We start from the raw sequence: 26,447 nt of genomic DNA, 5'->3' as shown, positions 1-26,447 counted from the left end.
TTCTTTTCTTTTCTTTTCTTTTCTTTTCTTTTCTTTTTGTTTCGTTTCGTTTGGTTTTTGGTTTTTCCAGACAGGGTTTCTCTGTGTAGTCTTGACTGTCCTGGACTTGCTTTGCAGACCAGGTTGGCCTCCAACGCACAGAGATCTGCCTGTCTCTGCCTCTCTGAGAGTTGGGATTACAGGTGACTGCCACCATGTCCAGCTAGAACATTTCTTTTTTTTTTTTTAACTTTTACTAATTACACTTTATTCACTTTGTATCCCCCCCTTAAACCCATTCTTCCTCCCCTCCAAATCCCACCTTCCCTCCCCCTTCTTCATGCATGCCCCTCCCCAAGTCCACTGATAGGTGAGGTCCCCCTCTCCTTCCTTCTGATCTTAGTCTATCAGATCTCATCGGGAGTGGCTGCATTGTCACCTTCTGTGGCCTGGTAAGGCTGCTCCCTCCTCAGGGAGAGGAGATCAAAGAACAGGCCAATCAATTTATGTCAGAGGCAGTCCCACTTCTCATTACTATGGAACACACTTGGACACTGAACTGCCATGGGCTACATCTGTGCAGGGGTTCTAGGTTATCTCCACGCATGATACTTGGTTGGAGTATGAGTCTCTGGAAAGACCCTTGTGTTCAAATTTTCTGGTTCTGTTGCTCTCCTTGTGGAGTTCCTGTCCTCTCCAGATCTTACTACTTCCCACTTCTTTCATAAGATTCTATACACTCTGCCCAACAGTTGGCCGTAAGTCTCAGCCTTTGCTTTGATGGTCTGCAGTGCAGAGCCTTTCAGAGGCCCTCTGTGGCAGGTTCCTAACTTGTTTCCTGTTTTCTTCTTCTTCTGATGTCCATCCTCTTTCAGCTAGAACATTTCTAAATTTAGTTCCTAGCACCTATGTCAATGGCTTACAACTTCCTGTAACTCCAATTCCAAGAGATCTGACAACCCCTTCTGGTCTCTGCAGGTACCCACAAACATGCGGCATAAATTTAACCAGACACGTACATATAATTAAATTATATATATGTGTGTGTATGTGTAGATGGCATATATATGACTTTATAAGGAAGAAAGCATATTTGCCATCCAGCTGGTTATTTTAACTAATGTAATTTCATGATGCTGACTTACATTCATATTTTTTAAATGCCTGGACCAGCTTATTTAAAAATCTATGTCAAATTATTTTTTCAGACTTTCAAAAAGGATTATCAGTATCCCAAATCTCTAGACGTATTTTCCAACATTGGCTGTGCCCTGTCCATTGCTGGTCTGGCTCTAACAATCATATTCCAGATTGCCACAAGGTAAGAGGCGAAAATTGATTCTCATAGAAAAACTGCTGATTCTGATTTACTGGGTGTGTTCATGTCAGAGTTTAGTTTCTCTAAACTACATAATCTGCATAATACTGTAAGCTAGAAGGAAACTCATTGAACATACTCAGTTTACAGGGGGTACGGTCCCAGAGAGACTGAGATATAGCCACAAGTAGATACACAGTTACAAATAAGACAAAGGCTCTGACAGCAAAATGAATATGAACCCATTGCTCATAGGTCCTATGACTCTTTAATGGAATGGACCATGTCTGACAATCTGGATTGCAAAAGAAGGAAACAATGATAAGCAACAAAGTTTTGAAAATAATTTTTCAAATATGTAAAATTTACAAATGGTGAAACATTTGAAGTTACTGGATTTTATAGCATTTTTGTCTTTAAGGAAAAAAAAATCTTACTTTAAAATTTAAATAAGAATATGTATTTCTTTCACCCTACTTTTCCACTGAAGATCTAATTTTGTATTCTTTGTGGGGGTTTATTGTTGTTGTTACAAGCTGCACAGGACAGTTTAAGAAGACAAGGGCCTCCTCTGGCTTCCTTGTCACCATGGTTTGGTTTGTCTTTTGCCCCTGCCTCCCCACAGCCAAGCCCTATACTTGGCCCACATAAAACTGTAACTATGCAATAACTGATGTAGCAAATGTGCTAATCCTCTCTCACTCAAGTCATATCAAAGTGAATTCATCCTTCCTCCAGAACCATTTATCCCTGATAAATTCCTTCCCAATTACATCTTAGATGTGTGAAACTAAGATTTTTTTAAATTTTTTATTTAACTTTTGTTAATTACACTTTATTCATTTTGTATCCCCCCCATAAGCCCCTCCCTCCTCCCCTCCCGATCACACCCTCCCTCCCCTTTCTGCATGCATGCCCCTCCTCAAGTCCACTAATAGGGGAGGTCCTCCTCTCCTTCTTTCTGATCTTAGTCTATCAGTTCTCATCAGAAGTGGCTACATTGTCACCTTCTGTGGCCTGGTAAGGCTGCTCCCCCCTCAGGGGGAGGTGATCAAAGAGCAGGCCAATCAATTTATGTCAGAGGCAGTCCCTCTTCCCATTACTATGTAACCCACTTGTACACTGACCTGCCATGGGCTACATCTGTGCAGGGGTTCTAGGTTATCTCCATGAATAGTCCTTGGTTGGAGTGTGAGTCTCTGGAAGTTCCCTGTGTTCAAATTTTCTGGTTCTGTTGCTCTCCTTGTGGAGTTCCTGTCCTCTCCAGCTCTTGCTATTTCCCACTTCTTACATAAAATTCCATTCACTCTGCCCACCAGTTGGCCATCAGGCTCAGCATCTGCTTTGATAGTCTGCAGGGCAGAGGCTTTCAGGTGCCCTCTGTGGCAGGTTCCTAGGTTGTTTCCTGTTTTCTTCTTCTGGCTTTTAGAGGCCCGCTGTAGCAGGTTCCAAGGTTGTTTCCTGTTTTCTTCTGGCTTTCAGAGACCCTCTGTAGCAGGTTCCTAGGTTGTTTTCTGTTTTCTTCTTCTTCTGATGTCCATCCTCTTTGCCTTTCAGGATGGGGATTGAGCATTTTAGTTAGGCTCCTCTTTTTTGTTTAGTTTGTTTAGATGTACAGATTTTAGCGGGTATATCCTATGTTGTATGTTTATATGAGTGAGTATATGCCGTGTGTGTCTTTTTGCTTCTGGGACAACTCACTCAAGATGGTCCTTTCCAGGTCCCACCATTTACCTGCAAATTTCATGATTTCCTTATTTTTCGTTGCTGAGTAATACTCCATTGTATAGATGTACCACAGTTTCTGCATCCATTCTTCAGTTGAGGGGCATCTGGGTTGTTTCCAGCTTCTGGCTATTACAAATAAAGCTGCTACAAACATAGTTGAGCAAATGTACTTTTTGTGTACTTGAGCCTCTTTTGGATATATGCCTAGGAGTGGTATGGCTGGATCTTGAGGAAGCGCTATTCCTAGTTGTCTGAGAAAGCGCCAGATTGCTTTCCAGAGTGGTTGTACAAGTTTACATTCCCACCAGCAGTGGAGGAGGGTTCCCCTTTCTCCACAACCTCTCCAGCATGTGTTGTCACTTAAGTTTTTCATCTTGGCCATTCTGATGGGTGTAAGGTGAAATCTCAGGGTTGTTTTGATTTGCATTTCCCTAGTGGATAATGAGGTTGAGCATTTCTTTAAGTGTTTCTCTGCCATTTGATATTCCTCTACAGAGAGTTCTCTGGTTAGCTCTGTTCCCCATTTTTAAAGTGGATTACTTGGTTTGCTGCTTTTCAGCTTCTTTAGTTCTTTATATATACTAGATATGAGTCCTCTGTCAGATAAAGGGTTGGTGAAGATTCTTTCCCAATTGTAAGCAGTCGCTTTGTTTTGATGACGGTGTCCTTTGCTTTACAGAAGCTTTTCAGCTTCATGAGGTCCCATTTATTGATTGTTGCTCTTAGAACCTGTGCTATTGGTGTTCTGTTCAGGAAGTTTTCTCCTGTACCAATGAGTTCTAGGGTATTCCCCACTTTTTTTCTAGCTGATTTAATGTGTCTGGTTTTATGTTGAGGTCTTTGAACCACTTGGACTTCAGTTTTGTGCAGGGTGATAAGTATGGATTTATTTTCATTTTTCTATATGTAGACATCCAGTTGGACAAGCACCATTTGTTGAAGATGCTATCTTTTTTCCATTGTATGGTTTTGGCATCTTTGTCAAAGATCAGGTGTCCGTAAGTGTGTGGGTTTATTTCTGGGTCTTCTGTTTGGTTCCATTGATCCACCATTCTGTTTCTATGCCAGTACCATGCAGTTTTTATAACTGTTGCTCTATAGTACAGCTTGAGATCAGGGATGGAGATACCTCCAGAAGATCTTTTATTGTAGAGGATTGTTTTAGCAATTCTCGGTTTCTTGTTATTCCATATGAAGTTGATAATTTTTCTTTCCAGGTCTGTAAAAAATTGTGTTGGCAATTTGATGGGAATTGCATTAAATCTGTAGATTGCTTTTGGCAAGATGGCCATTTTTACTATGTTAATCCTGCCAAGCCATGAGCATGGGAGATCTTTCCAACTTCTCATATCTTCTTCTAATTCTTTCTTCAGAGACTTGAAATTTTTTTCATACAAGTCTTTGACTTGCTCGGATAGGGTTACACCAAGGTATTTTATGTCATTTGTGGCTATTATGAAGGGTGTTGTTTCCCCAATTTCTTTCTCAGCCCTTTTGTCTTTTGTATACAGGAGTGCTACTGATTTTTTTGAGTTAATTTTGTATCCAGCCACTTTGCTGAAGGTGTTTATCAGCTGTAGGAGTTCCCTGGTAGAGTTTTGGGGGTCACTCATGTATACTATCATATCATCTGCAAATAGTGATAATTTGACTTCTTCCTTTCCCATCTGTATCCCCTTGATCTCCTTCAACTGTATTATTGCTCTAGCAAGGACTTCCAGCACTATGTTGAAGAGACATGGAGAGAGTGGGCAGCCTTGTCTTGTCCCTGATTTCAGTGGGACTGCTTTAAGTTTCTCTTCGTTCAGTTTGATGTTGGCTATAGGCTTGCTGTATATCGCCTTTACTATGTTTAGATATGTGCCTTGTATCCCTGATCTCTCCAATACTTTAAACATGAATGGATGTTGGATTTTGTCAAATGCTTTTTCAGCATCTAGGGTTAATATCATGTGGTTTTTTTCTTTCAGTTTGTTAATATGGTGGATCACATTGATGGATTTCCGTATACTGAACCACCCCTGCATACCTGGGATGAAGCCTACTTGGTCATAGTAAATAATAGCTTTGATATGTTCTTGGATTCGGTTTGCAAGTATTTTGTTAAATATTTTTGAATCAATGTTCATAAGGGAGATTGGCCTGAAATTCTCTTTCTTTGTTGAGTCTTTGTGAGGTTTAGGTACCAAGGTGACTGTGGCTTCATAGAATGAGTTTGGTAATGTTCCTTCTGTTTCTATTTTGTGGAATAGTTTGAAGAGAATTGGAGTTAGCTCTTCTTTGAAGGTCTGGTAGAATTCTGCACTGAAGCCATCTGGTCCTGGGCTTTTTTTGGATGGGAGACTTTTGATGACTGCTTCTATTTCTTTGCGGGACATAGGACTATTTAGTTCATTTACCTGGTCCTGATTCAACTTTGGTAATTCAAATCGATCAAAAAAATTGTCCATTTCGTTTAGTTTTTCAAATTTTGTGGCATGTAGACTTTTGAAGTAAGTTCTGATGATTGTTTGGATTTCCTCAGTGTCTGTAGTTATGTCTCCCTTTTCATTTCTGATTTTGTTGATTTGGGTGGTGTCTCTCTGCCTTTTAGTTAGCTTGGCTAAGGGTTTGTCGATCTTGTTGATTTTCTCAAAGAACCAGCTCTTGGTTTCATTGATTCTTTGAATTGTTTTATTTGTTTCTAATAGATTGATATCAGCCCTGAGTTTGATTATTTCCAGCCGTCTACTCCTTTTTGGTGTGTCTGCTTCTTCTTTTTCTAGGGTTTTTAAGTGGGCCATTAAGTTGCTTGAATGAGCTGTCTCGAATTTCTTCTTGAAGGCACTTAGTGCTATGAACTTTCCTCTTAGCACTGCTTTCATTGTGTCCCACAAGTTTGGGTATGTTGTGTCTTCATTTTCATTGAGTTCTAGGAAGACTTTAATTTCTTTCTTTATTTCTTCCCTGACCCAGCTGTCATTTAGTAACAAGTTGTTCAGTTTCCATGTGTGTGTAGGCTTTTTGCTATTTCTGTTGTTGTTGAGGTCCAGCTTTACTCCATGGTGATCAGACAAGATACAAGGGATTATTTCAGTCTTCTTGTATCTGTTGAGGCTTGCTTTGTGACCAACTATATGGTCTATTTTGGAGACGGTTCCATGAGGTGCTGAGAAGAAGGTAAATTCTTTTGTGTTTGGGTGTAAAGTTCTATAAATGTCTGTTAGGTCCATTTGATTCATGACCTGTGTTAGAGACATTGTTTGTTTAATTTCTGTTTTGTTGACCTGTCCTTTGTTGAGAGTGGGGTGTTGAAGTCTCCCACTATTAATGTGTGGGGATCTATATGTGGTTTAAATTTTATCAATGTTTCTTTAACAAATGTGGTGCTCTTGTATTTGGGGCATAGATGTTCAGGATTGTGATGTCTTCCTGATGGAATTTTCCCTTGATGAGTATGAAGTGTCCTTCCCCATCTCTTTTTATTAATTTTGGTTGAAAGTCTATTTTATCAGATATTAGAATGTCTACTCCTGCTTGCTTCTTGGGTCCATTTGCTTGGAAAGTTATCTTCTAACCCTTTACCCTCAAGTAATGTCTATCTTTGTGCCTTAGGTGTTTCTTGTATGCAACAGATTGCTGGGTTTTGTTTATGTATCCATTCTGTTAATCTGTGTCTTTTTACTGGAGATTTGAGTCCATTGATGTTGAGAGAGATTAATGACCAGTGGCTGTTAGATCCTTTGATTTTGATGTTGGCTGTGTTCATAAGGTTGTGTGCTTAGTTGCTTTTTGTTTTACTGTAGTAGGGTTAATTATTTCCTGTGGTTTCTTGACAGAAGCTAATTTTCTTGGGTTGTATTTTCCCCTCCAGTGTCTTCTGTAATGCTGGATTTGTGTGTAGGTGTTGTTGAAATTTGTTTTTGTCATTGAATATCTTGTTTTCTCCATCTATGAGGACTGAGAGTTTTGCAAGGTATAGTAGCCTGGGCTGACATCTGTGTTCTCTTAGGGTCTGCATGATATCCGTCCAGGCCCTTCTGGCTTTCATAGTCTCTGTTGAAAAGTCAGGTGTGATTCTAATGGGTTTGCCATTATATGTTGCTTGGCCTTTTTCCCTTGCAGCTTTCAGTATTTTTTCTTTGTTCTGTATACTTACTGTTTTGATTATTATGTGGCGGGAGGATTTTCTTTTCTGGTCAAATTTGTTGGGTGTTCTGTAGGCCTCATGTATTCGTGGGGAAATTTTCTTCAATGATTTTGTTGAAAATATTTTCTGGGCCTTGGGGAAGGGAGTCTTTTTTTCCTCTATACCTATTATTCTTAGGTTTTGTCTTTTCATATTGTCTTGGATTTCTTGGACGGTCTGTGTCAAGAATTTTTTGGATTTAACATTTTCTTTGACAGAGAAATTGATTTCTTCCATTGTATCTTCCACACCTGAGATTCTTTCTTTCATCTCTTGTAGTCTATTAATTATGCTAACCTCTGTAGTTCCTGTTTTCTTCCCTACGTTGTTTCTCTCTGCAATTTCCTCCATTTGTGTGTTCTTTAATTTTTCCAATTCTATCTTCAGATCTTGAGCCATTTTGTTGATTTCCTTCACCTCTCTGACTGTATTTTCCTATTTTTCCATCACTTCTTTCAGCTGTTTGTTTGACCCAACCTCTGTTTCTTTTATTTCATTCAGTGCTTTAAGCATTTCCTTTCTGAAGGCCACAAACTGTTTGGCTGCAACTTCCTCTATTTCTTTACGGATGGCAATATTCTCTATGTCTTTATGTATCTTATTTGTTTCCATAAATTTGTTATCATCTTCATGAGCATAGTTGTTAGGTCATTTTCTTGGATTTCAGTTATGCTGGGGTGTCCAGGGCTACTTGCCCCTGGGTAACTGGGTTCTGGAGATGCCATATTGCTCTGTCTTTTGTTGCTTGACCTTTTATGCTGGCCTCTACCCATTGGGCTATCTTAGGTGTTTGGGGTTATTTTCTGGTGGTTCCTGGGGATCCTGTGGCGGAGAGAATCCCCTTGGCAGAATGCTGGTTTTTCTTGAAGGAAGTCTTCTCAGCTTTTTGGGTATAGTCCCTGGATGGCTGGTGTTTTTTCAGGAGTTGCTGCTGCTCACCTCAGGGATAGAGACCTGAGTGGTAACTGTGGTCTTTGTTAGCTGAGAGGGTTCTTTCACCCAAGGAATTCCTGAAGACAGCTGCACTGTTTCTGGGTTTCTTGCTGTAAATTTAATGATCAGCTGCTGTGACACAGTTGGACATCTGGCACGCAGCAACTGTTTGTGCCTGTGTCTGGAGCACAGCTGAGTGATGGCGGCTTGGCCCCGCTGGTCTGCGAGACTTTTTCCAGGGAAGGATTGGGTGATTTAAATCAGTACAGTTTCCTTCCTTCCTTGTGGATTCGCTGGAGACAGAGAATCCCAGTCTCTTTTTTGCCCTGGGGTGCACCACTCAGTCTCCGCCAGCTAGCTGGCACGCAGAAACTGCCTGTGTCTTCAGCACAACTCAGTGTTGGCGGCTTGGCCCCGCCGGTCTTCGAGACTTTTTCCAGGGAAGGACTGGATGATTTAAGTCAGTACAGTTTCCTTCCTTCCCTGTGGATTCTCTGGAGATAGGGACTCCCAGTCTCTGGTGTTTTTGTGCCCACCGATCAGCCTGGGAAGGTGATCAGGACACACAGGTGTGTGGCTCTGGTCTGGGGACCTATTGCCTGCATGACCCAGGATCTCTTCCGGGTTCTGGCTGGAGGACCTGAGAGTGGTCAAGACCGATTCCCACGCCGTGGGGGTTTCCTCTCACTTGAAAAACACGATCACTCTTGTTTTAGGGCCCAGGGTTCAGTCTCTTGGTCGCTGTACCAGAAATGTTTTCCGGCTCCTCAGACACCCTGTTCTCCCGGCGCAGCCATCTTGTCCCCTTGAATCTAAGATTTTAATTGTAAAGATATTGTTATTTATATTTTCCATGTTGTTTTACTTAACAAATAAAATCTATAGCAAAGCAGAAATAGGATATTGAATGTCCTTGTAAGGTCCTTCTACATATGCCTATTCTTAATATTTTATGTTTATTTTTACTTTTTACCCCAAATTTTGAAGATAAGCTGTACACAGGACTATGATCTTTAAATTTTTCAATTGTGTGTCTTCAGAGAACAACATTCTATGTTGTCTTATACAGCATTGTATCATTATCTTCACTCTGGAAGTTTAATCTGAGAAATTATGCCATCTATAAGCAAATATCTCAGCTCACTCAGTGACTATTACAGCTGGGTATATTTTTTTCTAAATTCATGTACAACGATGACACTTTAGCCACCTTTAGCCTATAATAATCCTGTTCTCTTTTTTGTTTGTTTTGGTCATTTATAACACTAACATCCAGGCCAGCTGTTTTGATAACTGCTCTTCAATTAAGGATTTGTTTTGCATTTTCCTCATGGTTAGATTCAGGTTACAGATTTTTAGAGAAACTATATGTCATTGACTCTTCCTCATTGTGACACCACGAGAACATGGTAAGAGTCCTGCTGTACATGGTTGTAAGCGAAGTGCTATTTAAAGAGGTAACTATGATATTTCTATACTATGCCAGTTCATTTTCTCATGTGTAAATAAGAGGTAGTTCATACACTGAATCTGAGAGTATATGATAACCTTCTGTTTTTCAACTATCTCTCACAGAGTGATTCTTGTGAGATCCAAAGGGATCCTTATCAGAACATGACTGCATTGATGATTTTATACTCATTTATGTTTCCTTCTTTCTTGCCTATGCATTAATAAAAGTCACAGTGAGCTCCTTATGCCAATTTGCCATGTTTCCTTTGGACTTTAAGCACTTTCTCATTTTGAGCGCAACAATGACTGGGCTCACCTTTCAGTTTCTCTGCTCCATCCCTAAACTTGTAAGTTTTCCAGAGTTGAATTCCTTTTTCCTTCACCTTTCACACTAAATGTCTTTTTATTGATTCACTGATATTTCTGACTGACTGCTTCCTATTGCCAAGCACCAAGCCAGAAGCTAAATAGTAAACTATAAGCAAAACAAGAATTTACATTCTCAAGGAGTAAACAAGCCATTATACAAATATGTGTAAAGTGAAATATATAGTTACTGATTGTGACATGGGTATTGAAGTAAAAGTATATGTAATTACTAGCTTGTCAGAAAAAAAATAAATGTTTTTCATATTTATCCCTCATTTGCAAATTCCTTTTAACACTATAGTTGTACCAATACTTACTCAGTTCAATATGGATGATTTGTAGTTATTGTAACTAAGTTTTTTCACCTAATATCTTATCCTGTCCATTTGATTTTAGATATTTTTCTTTTGTTAATAAATTTTCTACCCCAATTTGGCAATCATATAGGCCACTAAAATTCACGAGAATATATAATCTAACAAAATAATTCAGGCATTTTGTTGATATTTCAAATCTTAAAAGAAATATTTTTCTTTATTCTTGGATAAATCACCACAAAATCATAACACAGAGAATATGTTTCTATAAAAAAGGGTTAGGCTACTTCAAAATTTGTTTTCCATGTAGGTCATAATTTATGTTCAAAGTTAGACAGCAGTCATAACTACTGTTACTTTTTTTTAAAGTAACTTTTATTTTTTTATTATTAGTTACATTTCATTAACTCTGTATCCCAGCTGTATCCCCTCCCTCATTCCCTCCCAAACCCTCCCTCTCTCCCTTATCTCCTCTCTGCCCCTTTCCAAGTACACTGATTGGGGAGAACCTCCTCCCCTTTCATCTGACCCTGTTTTATCAGGTATCTTCAGGACTAGCTGCAAAGTCTTCCTCTGTGGCCTAGCAGGACTGCTCCTCCCTTGAGGGATGGGGAGGTCAAAAAGCCTGCCATTGAGTTCATGTCAGAAATAGTCTCTGTTCCCCTTTCTATGGGAAACCAATTGATTACTGAGCTACCATGGGCTTCATCCGAGCAAAGGTTCTAGGTTATATCCATACATGGTCCTTGGTGGAGCGTCAGTCTCAAAAAAAACCCTATGCCCAGATATATTTGGTCCTTGTGGAGCTCCTATCCTTTTCACATCATACTAACTCCCCCTTCTTTCATATGATTCCCTGCACTCTGCCAAAGGTTTTGGTTATGAGTCTTAGTCTCTACTTTTATACGCTGCTAGGTAACATCTTTCAGGGGCCCTCTGCAGTAGGCTCCTGTCCTGTTACTTGTTTTCTCCTACGTCCAATGCACCTCCCATTTGTCTTTCTAAGTGAGGATTGATCATATTACTCCAGCTCCTTTTTATCACATTTTCAAAATGTATTTTTGAGAGGGAACCACCGCTTGTGTGTGGAGGTCAGAGAACAGCATGTGGGAGTCATGTTCCCCTCCCCCATGTGGACAAGACAGGTTATGCAGCTTTACGGAAGAGCCTGTACCCACTGAGTCGTCACACCAGCCCCTCATGATACTCTTAAATACAATTTCTTTGAAGACATTTTGAATTATTATTATTAAACATCTCAAAAGGTGTAAAAGCTTGAATGATCAAGAAAATCTCATTGTAACAAATAAGTTGTATTCTGTTAGTGTAAAAATCCAAGGACTGAGAGAGATCAGAACACCTGTATCTTTTTTATGTCCATAGACCCAGAATATTTTTGTGTGGTTTCTTTATCAGAACATGTTAAGAGTCACGAAAGTTTGGGGGTCTCAAGCATTATTATATCCAATGGATGTTAGTCTTGGCTACCAGCTTTCTGTTGATGTTCCGTTAGTTAAATCAAGGCAAGGACAGACCTGGGGAGGGAGTATATAGGCAATAAATAGTAGGGATTGTGAATCCCTGGCACTGGCTTCGGAGAAAAGCTACCAATTCTTCTTAATTAGAATGCAATGATGCCTCAACCTCTTTGCTAAATTCACTGCTTTGTAGAAATTAAGCAGAACTTTCTTCTCTGATGTAAATGAGAGAAAGAGTTATCAGCAGACCCACTGTACCATGAACTGGATTTACATTGAACAATTACATTCATTTGTTTCCTCATAGTTCCTCTGGGGATCGTTTAGGTTTGTTTGTTTGGTATGTATGAATATTTTGCCTGCATGTACACAAGTGCACCACATGCATGCAGTGCCTACAGAGCGCAGAAGAAGGTGTCTGATTCCCCTGGAACTGGAGTCACAGAGTTGTGAAACATCATGTGAATGCTGGGACCTGAACCTGAGTCCCCTGCAATAAGCCATCTGTTCAGCCCTAAGGATATTTTGTTGTTGCTGTTGTTGTTGTTGTTGTCATTGTTTCAGTTGCTTTGCTTTCACTTGGTTCTTCATATTTACTTTTAATTTTTTTTATTTTTAGGAAAGTCAGAAAAACCTCCGTAACCTGGGTGTTGGTCAGTTTGTGTACATCGATGTTGATTTTTAACCTCCTCTTTGTGTTTGGAATTGAAAACTCTAATAAAAACTTAAAGGAAAGGGATAGTAACATCAACAGTAACCCTGCTGATAACAAGATACCTGTAAGAGACACCATTGACACCCCGAATCCCTCATGCACAGCCATTGCTGCCCTACTCCACTATTTTCTGCTGGTGACATTCACCTGGAATGGACTCAGTGCTACACAGCTCTACTTCCTCCTGATTAGAACTATGAAGCCTCTTCCTCCACATTTCATTGTTGTCATTTCATTAGTTGGATGGGGTAAGGGTTCGAAGCAACACTTATTTAGAAATGTCACTTTATTGCAATTGTGTTCAATGTAAACAAATACCCTTTGGAGGGCTACTAATTTGGGGTAGGGGAAAAGAAAATAGAATAATCAGTAAGAACTCTTTATGTCTAGTGGTGTATTCTCCAGTGAGGAATCAACACAACTGCACTGGACATAAGCTAAATTAAAAAGGTCAATGCTTAAAATAGCCCTTTATTAGTGTCCGCTGGATTTAGAACATACGCAGTTAATCTCCTAGCTACTTTAGCAGAAGTGTTTCAAGGAAATTAATCAGTGTGACTTGTTAAGAAAAAATTCTTGAAACTTATATTGTGTTCTGGCAAAGACAAAAGGAAGGACTGTCTCAGGGCTATTCACATTTAAATTGTTCAAGTAAAAGAGTAATTAGGACATTTGGAAATAACTGTTGTTAGCGGAGATACAAAGGAATGAGAAGTCAGACAGGATTGCTATTTAGAGACAACATTAAAAATAAAGAGAACAGAAAATAATTCTGTCTACTCTTAATCTATTCCTCTCATGGGTCAGTATATTGTCCAAAAGAAAAAAGAAAACATCAGATGTATAATTTACTGGAAGTCTTTTATTATTAATTTCCACCTTGCATCAAGAATTAACTCCTTGCCTCTCTTTATCACTTAGGAGTTCCAGCGATAGTAGTGGGTGTAACAATAGGGATTATTTATGCCCAGAGTGGGAACAAGTCATACTGGGAGTTAGACTATCGGCAAGAGGAAATGTAAGTTTTTGTCCCTTTAAACTTCTTTGACATAAAAGTATATGTATTCATTTATATTGGCTCCAAATATCTCCAACTTTCATTTTATTAATGTCATATTTTGCAATGGGTATTTTAAAAAAATCTCAGAAATACATTATATTTTAGATACAATGACACAAATTTCCTAAAAACGAAGTATCCCATATTTGTCCAAATAAATCTGAAATTTATCATATTAAAATTACATTCTTTTAGTTAGTAAAAAAAATCATGCAGCATAATTGTTATAGTCCTTAGTAACCCTGTGTCTTGGTTCTTTCCTCTAGAGTGTGGATAGCAGGTATAGTGATTTTGCTCAAGGCTTGCCATGTAGGGGTGTCAAGCAATGTTGAAAACATTTAATAACTCACTAAGCACTCGCCATTTCTCACTCAGATGCTCATCACGTTAAACACAATTTTAGTAACTATTTCATGGTAATGGATCATGTACCACAAATTCTTGCTTGGTCAGCAGCATGAATAATTAACTGTATTAGAAGTACCTGACTGTATAGTGTTTGGTTTTTATGCAGGGAGAAGAAAGGTGAACTGAGCTGAGCTGAGCTGAAAGCTCCATGCTTTGTATTTCTCCCACCAGACAGCAGCTGCCCTGTAGTTTTTCTTTCCTTCTCTTGTATCACACTGCCATTCTTTTCTCCAAATTCCAGTTTAAGAATTAAGCCAACTCACCTGAAAATCATACTATCATAATGGTACTAGAACCTCCCAGAAAAAACTATGCTGTCAAGGGACTCACCTGATTTTGTGAGGAAGGGCTGACAGCCTGGCTGGAGTTCACTTCGTAGACTTTTGTCTCATCAGGTTTCAATATCATTTTCAGATTTAAAACTTAAATCTCACAATTAGAAATAGGAGATGTAAATATCTCCTGGGAGAGGTAAATTTATTTTCATCCCATCATTACTTTCTTGCCGTTGATTTTTCTATTAATTTCTATCCCAGGCATAGATAGAGCTTTTCTGAGAGAGAAACCAGTTTGCCTAAGTTTAGTCACCCCGAGTTATCTCTCTCCCCCTGCCTTGTGATCTCCTGACTCCAAGCCCGGGAAGGCAAACTCCACCTACTTCTCTTCTGCCCAGTCACAGGCTTCAGCATCTTTATTGACCAATAAGGGATAATTTGGGAACATGGATACAGGAGATGGTTCAACATTCATAACAATGCCTGTGGCAGGGCAGTAACCAGATTCCAGGGCACTGAAATCAGCATCTGAAAACACGAGACCCTCCTCTAACTGTCTCTGGTTATTTTTTTAATGATTTTTTTTTAAATCAATGTATATGTTTGCCTGTGTGTATACACCAGACAGTATTGCAGACACCAGGCCATTATCATGTGCAGGTACATGTAGCGGCCCAAGAATGTGTTGGATTCCTTGGAGCTGGAGTCACAGGAGGTTGTAAGCGACATAGTGTGGTTGCTGAGCGCCAAACCCCCGATTTTTGTAAGACCAGCAGTAGTCAACTCCTGAGCCACCTCTCCAGTCCTTACTTTTTTTTTTTAAATGGTATGCTGTTCTGTCTGCTAATATTTCTTTGTCTTTGTCTGAAAACTACTCGGGAAATATCAATTACCCTGAATTCTCTACTTAACAGTTATATTATCACTAAATTTTTCTCCTTATTTTTTTCTAGGTAGGATCCCCTGACTCTGAACTTGTAAAGTATCCAAGGATGTTCTTGAACTCCTGGTCTTGCCCCCTCTCTGTCCCATGTGCTGAGTGTGCAAGTGTGTGCCAGCATTCTGGCCTTTCTCTTTCTTTTCAATAATCTTCAACCAGACTGCCTCTTCACATCCCTCCTTCTGCATGGCCCTCACAATACAATATACTCCTAGACTGCTTGTTCCTTTGCTCAGGTCCTGCTCCCATTACTGCATGTGGAGTAATACTTTTTAAACCTAAAGCAGATCATTTTATGTTTCTCCATCTCATCCAGAATGCAAGCAATTGCTCACAAAGCCCACAGTAGTTTGCATCAATCCACAAACCTCATGCATTTCCTCATGCTGAGCCACATTAGCCTCTGTTTCTAAAGCTGTTACCTCAGGGTCTTTGAATGTAATGCAATGGAATGTTTTCTGGAGACAGGGTTTCTCTGTGTAGCCTTGGCTGTCCTGGAACACAGTTCTGCAGACCAAACTGGCCTCAAACTCACAGGGGATCCCTCCACCTGCCTCTGCCTACCTGAATGTTGGGATTAAAGGTGTGTGCTACCACTGCCCGGTGAAGAGTTTTCATTACTGCTCATTTCTTGGTGTCTAAAATACCATCTGGCACCTAGCATGCTCTCTTTAAATGTTTTTAAATGAATACATTATTTCAATAATACTATGAGGTGGTTACCTCATTTTCAATTTTGATGAGAAAGGAAAAACATAAAACACACCCAAACTTCCTTCACCAAAACAAAAATAGCAACAATCAACAAAACAAAAAAGTACAATGAAGTTAAATAACTTTTGAAAACTCTTTATAATCATTGGCATTTTTAAATGGCTATCAAGAGGCTGACAAGGCATTTTAGTTGGAAAATGTTTGCCATGTAAGCAAGAGGACCTGAGTACAGGTCCCAAGCACCTGGATAAAAAGGCAGATGTGGCAGCACACACTGCCACCACCATCTCTGGGAAGGCAGATCCCTAAGGCTCATTGACCAACCTGCCTGTTTCAGTCAACTTCCAGCCAAGGAATAGACACTATGTCAGAAAACACTCATAGTTATGTACCTATACACATAAGTGCACATTCATACACAAACATTTATGTACACATACAAACACACACAATGAAATGACTATCGATAGGAAACTGTTTAAGTTACAGAATATTAAAGTAATAGAGCAAAAAGTACAATGTTAAAGTAATTAACGAAGGTTCTTTTTCTATTCTCCAATGATATCCAAGATATGCTGAGTTCTAGAAACATTTGTTTAAAAAAAAATGAAGGGAAAATGTGTATTTGCTAATGTTTATGCAGCCTTAATCTCTAAGGGTACATCAGAAACATTGATGAAATTTGGAGCTAGAAATATTGTCCTTCTATAGCCATTTTTTCCTTTTGTATTTTAGGCCAAGATAAGCTACATATCCAAAAGCTGAATAAAAATAATAGCTTGCCTAAAGTTAGGCACCTCATAAACAGCAGAAAGTAACATCTAAATTCAAGACTGTGGCCTTAGGAGTACATGTATCAGTTACCTTTCTGTTTCGGTGATAGAACACCCTTACAAATAGCAGCTTAGGGAAGAAAGGTTTATTGTGCTTAATACTGTACAGGGAAACAGTCTTTCCTGGCTGAGAAGACATTACAGTGGGAGCATGAGGCCACCCTGAAAGTCACAAAGCAGAGCTATGGCTTTCTGTCTACACACAGAAAGTTGAGAGAGGACAGAAAGTAGAACCTTAAAGTATAAAGCATAACCTATGTAGTGAAGTATGAAGTATAAAGCCTTTAAGCCACCTCTAGTGATGTACTTCCTTCTGCAAGGCTCTACCTCCGAAAGGTTCCATGGCTTTCCCAAACAGTGCCACCACCTGGAAACCAGGTGATCGATGCATGAGCCTCTGGGGAACATTTCTCACTCAATTCACAAGAGGGCATAACTCAGTAATGGAACTATTACTTAGCATGCTCCAATTCCTGAGTTTCTTCTCCCCACAATACTAATAAGTAATTCATGTGTGTCTGACTCAAAAGCATATTTCCCTTCTACTGGCCGACAATGACTCCTAGGAAATTATGGCAGGACCAACTTTTCTGATGAGCTGAATTATTAAAAGTGACTTCAGATGTATAAGATGCTAAGGGATATTATTAGAAAGGACTTCATTTGCATGAATGACAATAATGTTAATAAGAAAAGGAATTGGTATTTGTTCTTTTCTCGATCTGCTGAAACAATTTGTTTTCCTCCACAGCTGCTGGCTAGCCATTCCAAAGAGCAGTAATTTTATAAAAAGTCCATTTTTGTGGTCGTTCATCATCCCTGTCACCATTATCCTCATCATCAATATTGCTATATTTGTCGTAATCACAGTCAAAGTGCTGTGGAAGAGCAACCATAACCTGAAAAGGTAAGACTCTTAGTGGGATGCTGCCAGCAGAGACAAGTGCTTATGCAACCCAGCACCTCAGTACACGCCAACACCTGCAGAAGTTTTCAACACCTGAACAAGGCAGGGCATGTGGGTATACAGGAGAGATATCCCAATGAACTCTGTCTGAAAACCTGGATTTCTTCTCCTTCTCTTCTAACCTCGGTAGTCCAATATAGTACACAGCATTATATAACATACTTCTGTGTCACATTGGCCCAAGTAAAAAAGGAACTCTACAGTTTAAAAAAAAATATTTTCTCTTTAAAAATCCACCAAATTCAGGAAACAAAAAATTTGGATACTTGAAGAAGTACGGGCGCTGGCATCCACGTTTTCAAATTATTATCTATAGTATTTGAATTACACAGTAGCCTCAAACCTTTCAAAATTCTTTTTAAGTATATAAAATTTGGAGATTTCACTTACAAATGGATTCACTCTTGTAAAACATAGAACCTTTAGTGGCACTGTGACCACATTCTCTGGCTTACCAGGTCCCACCCAACTGTGTGTCTCCTGACCGTAACTCTTTTGATGCCTGTAGGTGTTCTTATTGTTATCTCTACTATCCAACAAGAGCTACAAGTCTGATAAAGATCAGAAAGCTCTGAACACAGACATGCTGCAACCTCCTACCCCGAGTTCATAGCATGAATTGGACAGAACGTAGTAGAGATAAGGTTAGGAGCTCAGGCTGAATTCTGCAAGCCTGTGCCATTCTGTGTGTCCTTCCCATAAGGACATTTGTACACTCACACCCAGTCCATGAGGGGATCTGCTTAGTGAGGTTAGACAAGTGAAAACCACCGTCTTTGAGGAGAATATAGTCTCAACTATGTGCTTTACAAATCAAAGTATCACATTTCATACATGGTTACTTGCTCTTATTTAAAGGCTATATTGGGGAAAACACCATTCTTGTTAGGCAGTAAAACAATGTGCGGTTTAGTAATATTGGCAGAGGGGAAGACTTTGGTGATGGGTTCTTAGCCTGTTCTATATTGGATTATATTTCCCATTTACAAATCATAATTTTGGGTCAAAAGACACCAAAAAAATTTGTGTTTCTCAATTTTGAACGGCTGACAACCCATGTTTTGTAATTGGCCTGATAACAATGAAAAGGATAGATAATTTTTTAGCTAATTCTCTACATACAGACTGAGTCACTTCAAAACTTAAGAACTTAGACTTACTTCAGCTCAGACTTCTTAATATATTACCATTGTAAACTAACACAAGGAGTTTACATTTTGGTGAGTGCAGAGTGAAAAATAACCATGATTAAGATATAAAGTAGAGGGGGAAAAGTACGACCAGAAAGAAAGCAAGAAAATAAGTCCCAATTTTCCTGAAAGAATGAAACATGGTGAATTTATTCAGGGGTGGGTATTCATATTTACATTGGGGATGTGTCAATTCATAAGGAGGCCCATAATTTGAAAATATAGTAGACACATGTTTTGGGTAGAGTTAGCTCAATGTCTCAGAGCACACATATAAAAGATTAAAATGATGGACAGAAATACCTCTGAACATATTCATTTTGCACTACAAAGTTTTTGCTGAAAATGAAGGGTACTTTTTATTAGCATTTATTACAATTTATTCAATTTGTGTCCTGGCTGTGTTCCCCTCCCTCATCTCCTCCCAATCCCAATCTCCCTTCCTCTTCCCCTCCTATGCCCCTCCCCTAGTCCACTGCTAGGGGAGGTCCTCCTCTCCATGAAGGGTATTTTTTGAGAGTATGCTAACATGGGAGTCTAGTCATGAAGAGGCCTGTCTCACTCAGTCACTAATACTATCAGGATTCTCAAGAGCAGTAAGAAAAGGCAAATTCCAAGATAAATTGCTTTCCAGTCTCTGGCTTGCTCTCCTCGATATTGGAAGTTGCATAGTCAAGACCAGCTTCTAGGGGTGGGGGATACAGACTTCCATAAGAGAGAGGATCAGTCTGCTTCTAAGTAATCTTATTTTCATATCACCCCAGACACAAAAAGTACCCAGGTATCCCAACTGCCCTACAAAATGGAATTCTTCACGAGCTGATACTTTAGTAATAATCAGTAATAATCAATATCCCATTCTAAAAAAAAAAATCACTCCTCATGACATTTCCTGTGTAGTATTAAAGGAATGATTTGCATGAGCTTTGCAGTAAGTATTAGGATATTTAAAAACAGTGAAATCACATTTTCATCAGAGGATCATTAGGTATGGCACAACTTTAACTTAGCAAAGTATATGGGCAGCTGAACATGCAAGCTAAATACGGGCAGTGATGACATTACTAAGCAAAAGCCTAATAAGCCCTATTTTCCTTCTTATTTTCTCTCATGTAGCACAAGAAAGGTGTCAACCCTAAAGAAGATTCTTAGCACATTATCTATTGCCGTTGTTTTTGGAGTTACTTGGATTTTAGCATATGCTATGCTGATTAATAATGACGACATCAGGATTGTTTTCAGCTACATATTCTGTCTTTTCAACACCACTCAGGTATGGTACAGATGGTCTGAAAGAAGCACAACACGTGACAAGGTAGATAGTATCACCCTGGACCAATGTTTCCTTCCTGTAAAACCCTCTGGAGACCACTGTTTAGTTACCTGTAGGCGATATTTTAATAGACTCCATGAGAAGAACTAAAGCTTTCTGTGTTCTTTTCTGGCTTGGAGGTCACACAGAAAGATCTCCATAGGTTTGGCACATAATTCTTCCTCCTCTGAGTAAAAGATACTTCACCAGGTAGGATCCTTCCTTTCCTTTTACCCATGCAATGAATTTTCTTTACTTGGAATGGGCAATTGTCATTATTCCTTGAAATTGGAACTCTGTGGGTTTGCTGAATTTGTCTTTCAATTTTTTTTTTTTAGTTTTTTATTTATTACAATTTATTCACTTTGTATCCCAGCTGTAGCTGTAGCTGTAGCCCCCTCCCTATTCCCCTCCCAACCTCACCCTCCCTCCCTCTTCTCCTACCATGCTCCTCCCCCAGTCCACTGATAGGGGAGGTCCTCCTCCCCTTCCATCTGACCATAGCCTATCAGGTCTCATAAAAATGTGTTAAGTTTGGATTTAGGTCCAGCTAAGTTATCGTCTATGAAATTTTAATTACATCTATTATTAGTAGCATAGTGGAATGTATGCCATGTGATATATGTCAGAGGTTGGAGGACAATTTACGAAAGTTGGTTCTCTCCTTCCACCATGTGGGTCTTGGGGACAGAGCTTAGATCTTCAAACCTGGTGGCAGGCATCTTACCCTCTGAGATATCTCATGGGGTCAGAAGAAAAGTATTTACCTTACGGGGGGATTCATTTATTCTGTTGTTGCTAGGTGTGAAGTTTTAAAATACCATTCAAGTTAAAGATTCCTAGCTCAATTGGGAATTTTCTGTCCTTACGAGCATTTTCATCTGGCTCTTTCAACTGCCTAGTGAAAAGTGCTAAAAATTTCCATTAAGGACTGAGTCTATTTGTTCCCTTGTTTTCCATTTTGTCAGTTTTGGCTTCGTGTATTTTGAGTGAAGAAAAAACATTCATTCTCATTATATATATATGTATTTATGATTATTATATTTTCTAGATGAATTAGCCCTTTCATCACTTACATTAAAATGTCTTTTTATTTCTGATAGTGCCTTTTGTTATAAGGTATACCTTATGTATTACCTAGTCTTGCTGTATGATCACGTCGGTCTGCATGCATGAATGTGTATGCATGTGTATGCATTTACTATGAACCTCTGTACCTTTAAAGTCTATATGATGTAGGCATCAAATACACAGGCCTCACCTTTTTTGTCTATTGTGACAGTCTCTATCACTGTATCAGAGGGTATAGCTCATTTGGATCTAATGTACTCATTGATGTAGGTTGTCATTTTATGATTTGTCTTCCGTGGTCATTCATTGTTATTCCTTGATGTCCTTTTCCTCCCCACTTTTGAGTACAATACATTTATTATCATTATGACTCCATGTTAATTTACATTCCAATAATCAATACCATTTTGCATTGGGATTAGTTCATGAATGTAATATGCATTCACAACCTTCTAAGGAACTTAAAGTTAGTATTTTACAACACCCATAAAATCTAAGACTTCATAACAATAGAAGTCTGCTTCCTATACCCTCATCCCTTATGCTGCCATCTTCTTTTTTTACATGCACATACATAACAAACCTCACAAAGCAACATTATTACTATTTTCCTTAAATAGACATATACGTTTTAAGGAATTTTGAGGAAAAACATTGTATTTGGCCATGTGTCAACCATTTCCACGGCCCTTCCTTTTTTTTTTTTTTTTTTTTTCTGAAGACCTAAATGTCATATAGTGTCATTTCCCTTCAGCCTAAAGTCATCCCCCACTGTTTCTTGTAATTGATGACTTGGTCAGCAAGTATTTTCCTTTAAATAAATAAATAAATAAAATCTATTTTGTTCTCACTCTTTTTTTTTGTTTAAAAAAATTTTTATTCTTTAATTTTTTTGTTTTTTTTCTTTTTTTTAAATTTTTCTTTATTAATTACACTTTACTCACTTTGTATTCACACACCCCCCCATGGTTCCCTCCTTCCTCCCGTCCCAATCCCTCCCTTCCTCCACCCTCTGCATGCATGTCCCTCCCCAAGTCCACTGATAGGGGAGGACTTCTCCTTCCTTCTGATCCTAGTCAATTAGGTCTCATCAGGAGTGACTGCATTGTCTTCTGTGGCCTGGTAATGCTGCTTCCTCCTCAGGGGGAGGTAATTAAAGAGCAGGCCAATCAGTTCATGTCAGAGACAGTCCCTGTTCCTATTACAATGGAATCCACTTGGATACTGAACTTCCATGGGCTACATCTGTGCAGGGGTCTTAGGTTATCTCCATGCATAGTCCTTGGTTGGAGTATCAGTCTCAGGAAAGACCCCTGTGCTCAGATTTTTTGATTCTATTGCTCTCTTTATGGAGTTCCTGTCTTCTTCAGATTTTACTATTTCCCACTTCTTTCCTAAGATTCCCTGCACTCTGCCCAAAGGTTGCCCATAAGTCTCAGTATCTACATTGATAGTCTGCAGGGCAGAGATTTTCAGAGGCCCTCTGTGTCAGGCTCCTAACTTGTTCCCTCTTTTCTCCTTCTTCTGATGTCCAGCCTTTTTGCCTATCTGGATAGGAATCGAGCATTTTAGCAAGAGTCTCCCTCTTGATTAGTTTCTTTAGGTGTACAGATTTTAGTAGGTTTATCCTATATTATATGTCTATATGAGTGAGTATATACTGTGTGCATCTTAAAGGATTTTTTTTCATTGGATGTGGAACTCAGGGTTGACTGAGGCTTTTTTAAAAAAAACATTTTAGCATTTTAGAGAAGTAATTTTACACACTGTACATTTCCTAATAAGATGTCCTCAGTCATTTATACTGTTCTACTGCACACAAATTTGTTATTTTTCTCTGCTTACATCAGGCTTTTTTCCTGGCTTTAACATTCAGTAATTCGACTATGGCATACACAACTGTTACTTTCTTTGCATATATGGGGGGGGGGTTTGCTGAACTGTTAGAATCTTTTATACTTTTCACTATTATTTTTTCCTGCTCTGCTCCTATCTCTACCTTCTGAGACTCCAGTTGCCTTGATGTTAGCTGATGCGATACTGTTCCACAGATCACACAGAGCTGTTTGTTTTATTCATTCTTCTTGCTAGTCATTACACTAGAAGACTTTAGGTACTTATTTTCAAAATTAACCATTTTTCTGTTGCTGCCTCTATTCCGTTTTTAGGTTTGTATAGTTCCCTTTGTTTCAGGTGCTATACTTACTCAGTTTAAGAACTTTTACCTAGTTTATTTTTTATATTGTGTTGATATTTCCTCTTTCCTCATTATAAGTGCATTTGTGCAACAGTCTAAAGTACATTACAGCATCTCCAAAGATATTCTGTTAAATCTAACATTTCAGCCACTTTCTATTCATTGCTGCCTTTCCTTAGAATGGGTCATGTTTTATTGTTTTCTTTGTAGTAAATTTGATTGTTTCTTTCACATTATAAATAGTACAGTAAGGTGGAACACATCTACATTTTGTCATATTCCTAACAAGGACTGGCCCAGTGAACAATTAATTTGGACTAAAACTAAGACTGTCTCTTTTTAAGGTGTTATTACATATATATTTCCTCTTATTCTGTAATATTTTGTCACATGCATCTACCAACATCTCCTCACTTTTATATATCATGTCACATAACATCACCTTGCACATGTAATTTTCTGTAATTATTTTGAATGCTTTTATTATATTTTTAAACTCTATTAATTATAATCCTTGTTTATTAATGACTACTATGAGATCCAACTTGCAGTTTCCATAGTAAAACACTATTGCTGATCCCTGCCTCCTCTAAAAGTAATCTGTGTGAGAACACATTTTTTTTTTTAAAGTTGCAAATCTGACCCAAGGCCTCTCACTTGTTAGGCAAACAGTTACTGATGAGTCATAGCCCGAGAGAAAGAATACTATTAACATTGTGCAATTGTTCATTGCCTCCTAACTTTATTGGTACAATTTAAAATTTACTATTAAATATTGTTGACATGAACTCAGTGGATGGCTCTTTGATTACCTTCCCCTGTTAGGGGAGCAGCAGCCATACCAGGCCACAGAGGAAGACAATGCAACCAGTCCTGATGAGACCTGATAGGCTAGGGTCAGAGGGAAGGAGAGGAGGACCTCCCCTATCAGTGGACTTGGGGAGGGGCATGGGAGGAGATGAGGGAGAGAGGGTTGGATTAGGAGGGGCTGAGGGAGTGGGCTACAGCGGGGATACAAAGTGAATAAACTGTAATTTATAAAAATAAATTAATTAATTAAAAATATTGTTGATAGTGTCCACAATATTTTCTCCTAGAAAATATTAATTACTTAAATTCTATTTGATATTTGTGTTAACTAAATTGTATTACATATAACTCTCCATTTTAGAAGTTTTCAAGGTATCTTATTGGATTGTCCTATTACTTTGACTTTTTTGTCTTAATTAATAGCTCATATTATTATTATTTTTTTTAGTAACCTCTTGTAGATTGTGAATAAGCAAAACTGAAGAACTTCCTCGCTGACCATTGTATTTAGATGCAGCACATGAACTGCAAATGTGTTTGACATCTAATTATGATGATCTCTTTTTCTCACTGGAACTCTACAGTTACTAAAATCTCATGCTACAGAAAAAAGTCCGAGATAATGCAAAATTAACTTACCTCATTGTTATTCTACCCCCTTTAAACAATAATTTTGAATGCATTTTAGACTATTTGAAGTTACAAAATACTATAAATAGCATCTTTGGAATTGTTAAAAATTTATCTTATAAGTGTTTTGCCTACACATGTGTTCAGCAAGTGCATGCCTGGTGTCCATGAAGGCCAGAAGAGGGTGTTAAATCCTCTAAAACTAGAGTTATAGATGGTTGTGAGCAATGATGTGGGTATTGGAAATGAAACCCAGGTCCCCTGGAAAGTGAATGTTGTTAACCACTTAGCCATCTTTCTAGTCCAAAAATAATATCTTCTATAACCACAATGCACAATCAAACCTAGGAAAAACAATACAGTTTTCATATATTCTTTGACCAGTGTTCCCCAGTGACAGTGTCTTCTATAATATAGCACATTGTCAAATGTCGAGGAATCACATCGATACAATATTATTAGCCAGGCTACAAATAGAATTTAATAGTTTGTTTTCATAAATAATTTAAATGAAGAGTTAAGAAAGGCTTCTTAGAGACTATAATATAATGGGTGGTGCATTTCTGTTATAGTTACTAGTAAGAAGCAACATCATATATTGGATAAGAAAGAAAGATTAAAGCCCAAAATGTGGTAATTCAGCTCCAAGCTCTACTGATAGCGGATGGGTAATCTTGAGCAAATTGTTTAAATCATCTGAGTTTCAGTTTCCATATTCATAAATTGGTGTTGATGTAAGAATTAAATTGAAAGGATCAAATGATGATGAGTCAACGAGAAGGGTATGAAGCCAATAGGTCTTTGGTAAATGTCAGTTTAAAAACATGTAGAAAATACTACCCAGGGTAGCTTAAATTTTTTATGAACATCTTATTATCCATATGCAAAGCACAGAAAAGCAATGATTAGCAGAGTTTTAAATTTGCATTGTTAAGAAATTATCAAGTCTACAAAATTCTAGCTACATTACTAGGTCTCCAGGAAATGGAATCACAGAATGTTGGAACTAGAAAAAGAAATGGGTATCCCTCCTGCTCCCAGAATACCCTTCCACCTTCATAGGGAAAGAGCGAGGTTGCACAGCAGTAACAGCAAGCCAGGGCATGAAGTCTGGTCTGCTGGCTCTGAATTATGTGCAGCACTGTGTGCATGACAAAGCATTGCACATGCACAGCAGCGGCAAACTCCTGTTGTGCAGCAGCTATGCCACCTCACCATTGGAGGGTCAGATGAAATCTTTTCCTTCTGTACTGTAATGTTGCCTAATATTACACTTTAATTCTATTTTTAGGGATTTCAAATATTCATTCTCTACACTGTTCGAACAAAAGTATTCCAGAGTGAAGCTTCCAAAGTATTGAAGTCACTGTCATCATCCTTTGACAGAGCGAAGCCCGTGCCGTCAGCATCACTGCTGAGACTGCGTGTAAGGATGTACAACATGCTTAGGTCCATCCCACCCCTACATGAACGATTTAGGCTACTGGAGCCATCTGTCATGACTGAGGAAACATCAATCTCTTGAAAGTGACCAAACAATGTCAAGTGCCTAACAAGACTGTTACCTGTGATGGTCTATTCTA

The 26,447-nt window shown here is 38.6% G+C and overlaps 1 protein-coding gene across 2 annotated transcripts in view; it reads left to right on the top strand.

Moving 5' to 3' along the window:
* The window catches only part of Adgrg7 (adhesion G protein-coupled receptor G7), a 54,493-nt gene extending 28,046 nt beyond the window's left edge, over positions 1-26,447 (top strand). Inside the window, exons 11-17 of one of the 2 annotated variants that reach the window (XM_055594907.1) lie at positions 1,188-1,300; positions 12,362-12,705; positions 13,379-13,475; positions 17,439-17,594; positions 19,961-20,117; positions 20,297-20,366; positions 26,156-26,216. In XM_055594907.1, the coding sequence (XP_055450882.1) occupies positions 1,188-1,300; positions 12,362-12,705; positions 13,379-13,475; positions 17,439-17,594; positions 19,961-20,117; positions 20,297-20,332 (903 nt within the window). In that variant the 3' untranslated portion in view covers positions 20,333-20,366; positions 26,156-26,216. Of the gene's footprint in view, positions 1-1,187; positions 1,301-12,361; positions 12,706-13,378; positions 13,476-17,438; positions 17,595-19,960; positions 20,118-20,296; positions 20,367-26,155 lie in introns of both variants that reach the window. The other variant, XM_055594900.1, reaches the window with a different exon arrangement.

This window comes from Psammomys obesus, unplaced genomic scaffold, assembly GCF_907164565.1.
Source record: "Psammomys obesus unplaced genomic scaffold, mPsaObe1.curated_primary_1811, whole genome shotgun sequence".
Taxonomy (NCBI): domain Eukaryota; kingdom Metazoa; phylum Chordata; class Mammalia; order Rodentia; family Muridae; genus Psammomys; species Psammomys obesus.
This window is presented reverse-complemented; position numbering and strand designations above follow the sequence as displayed.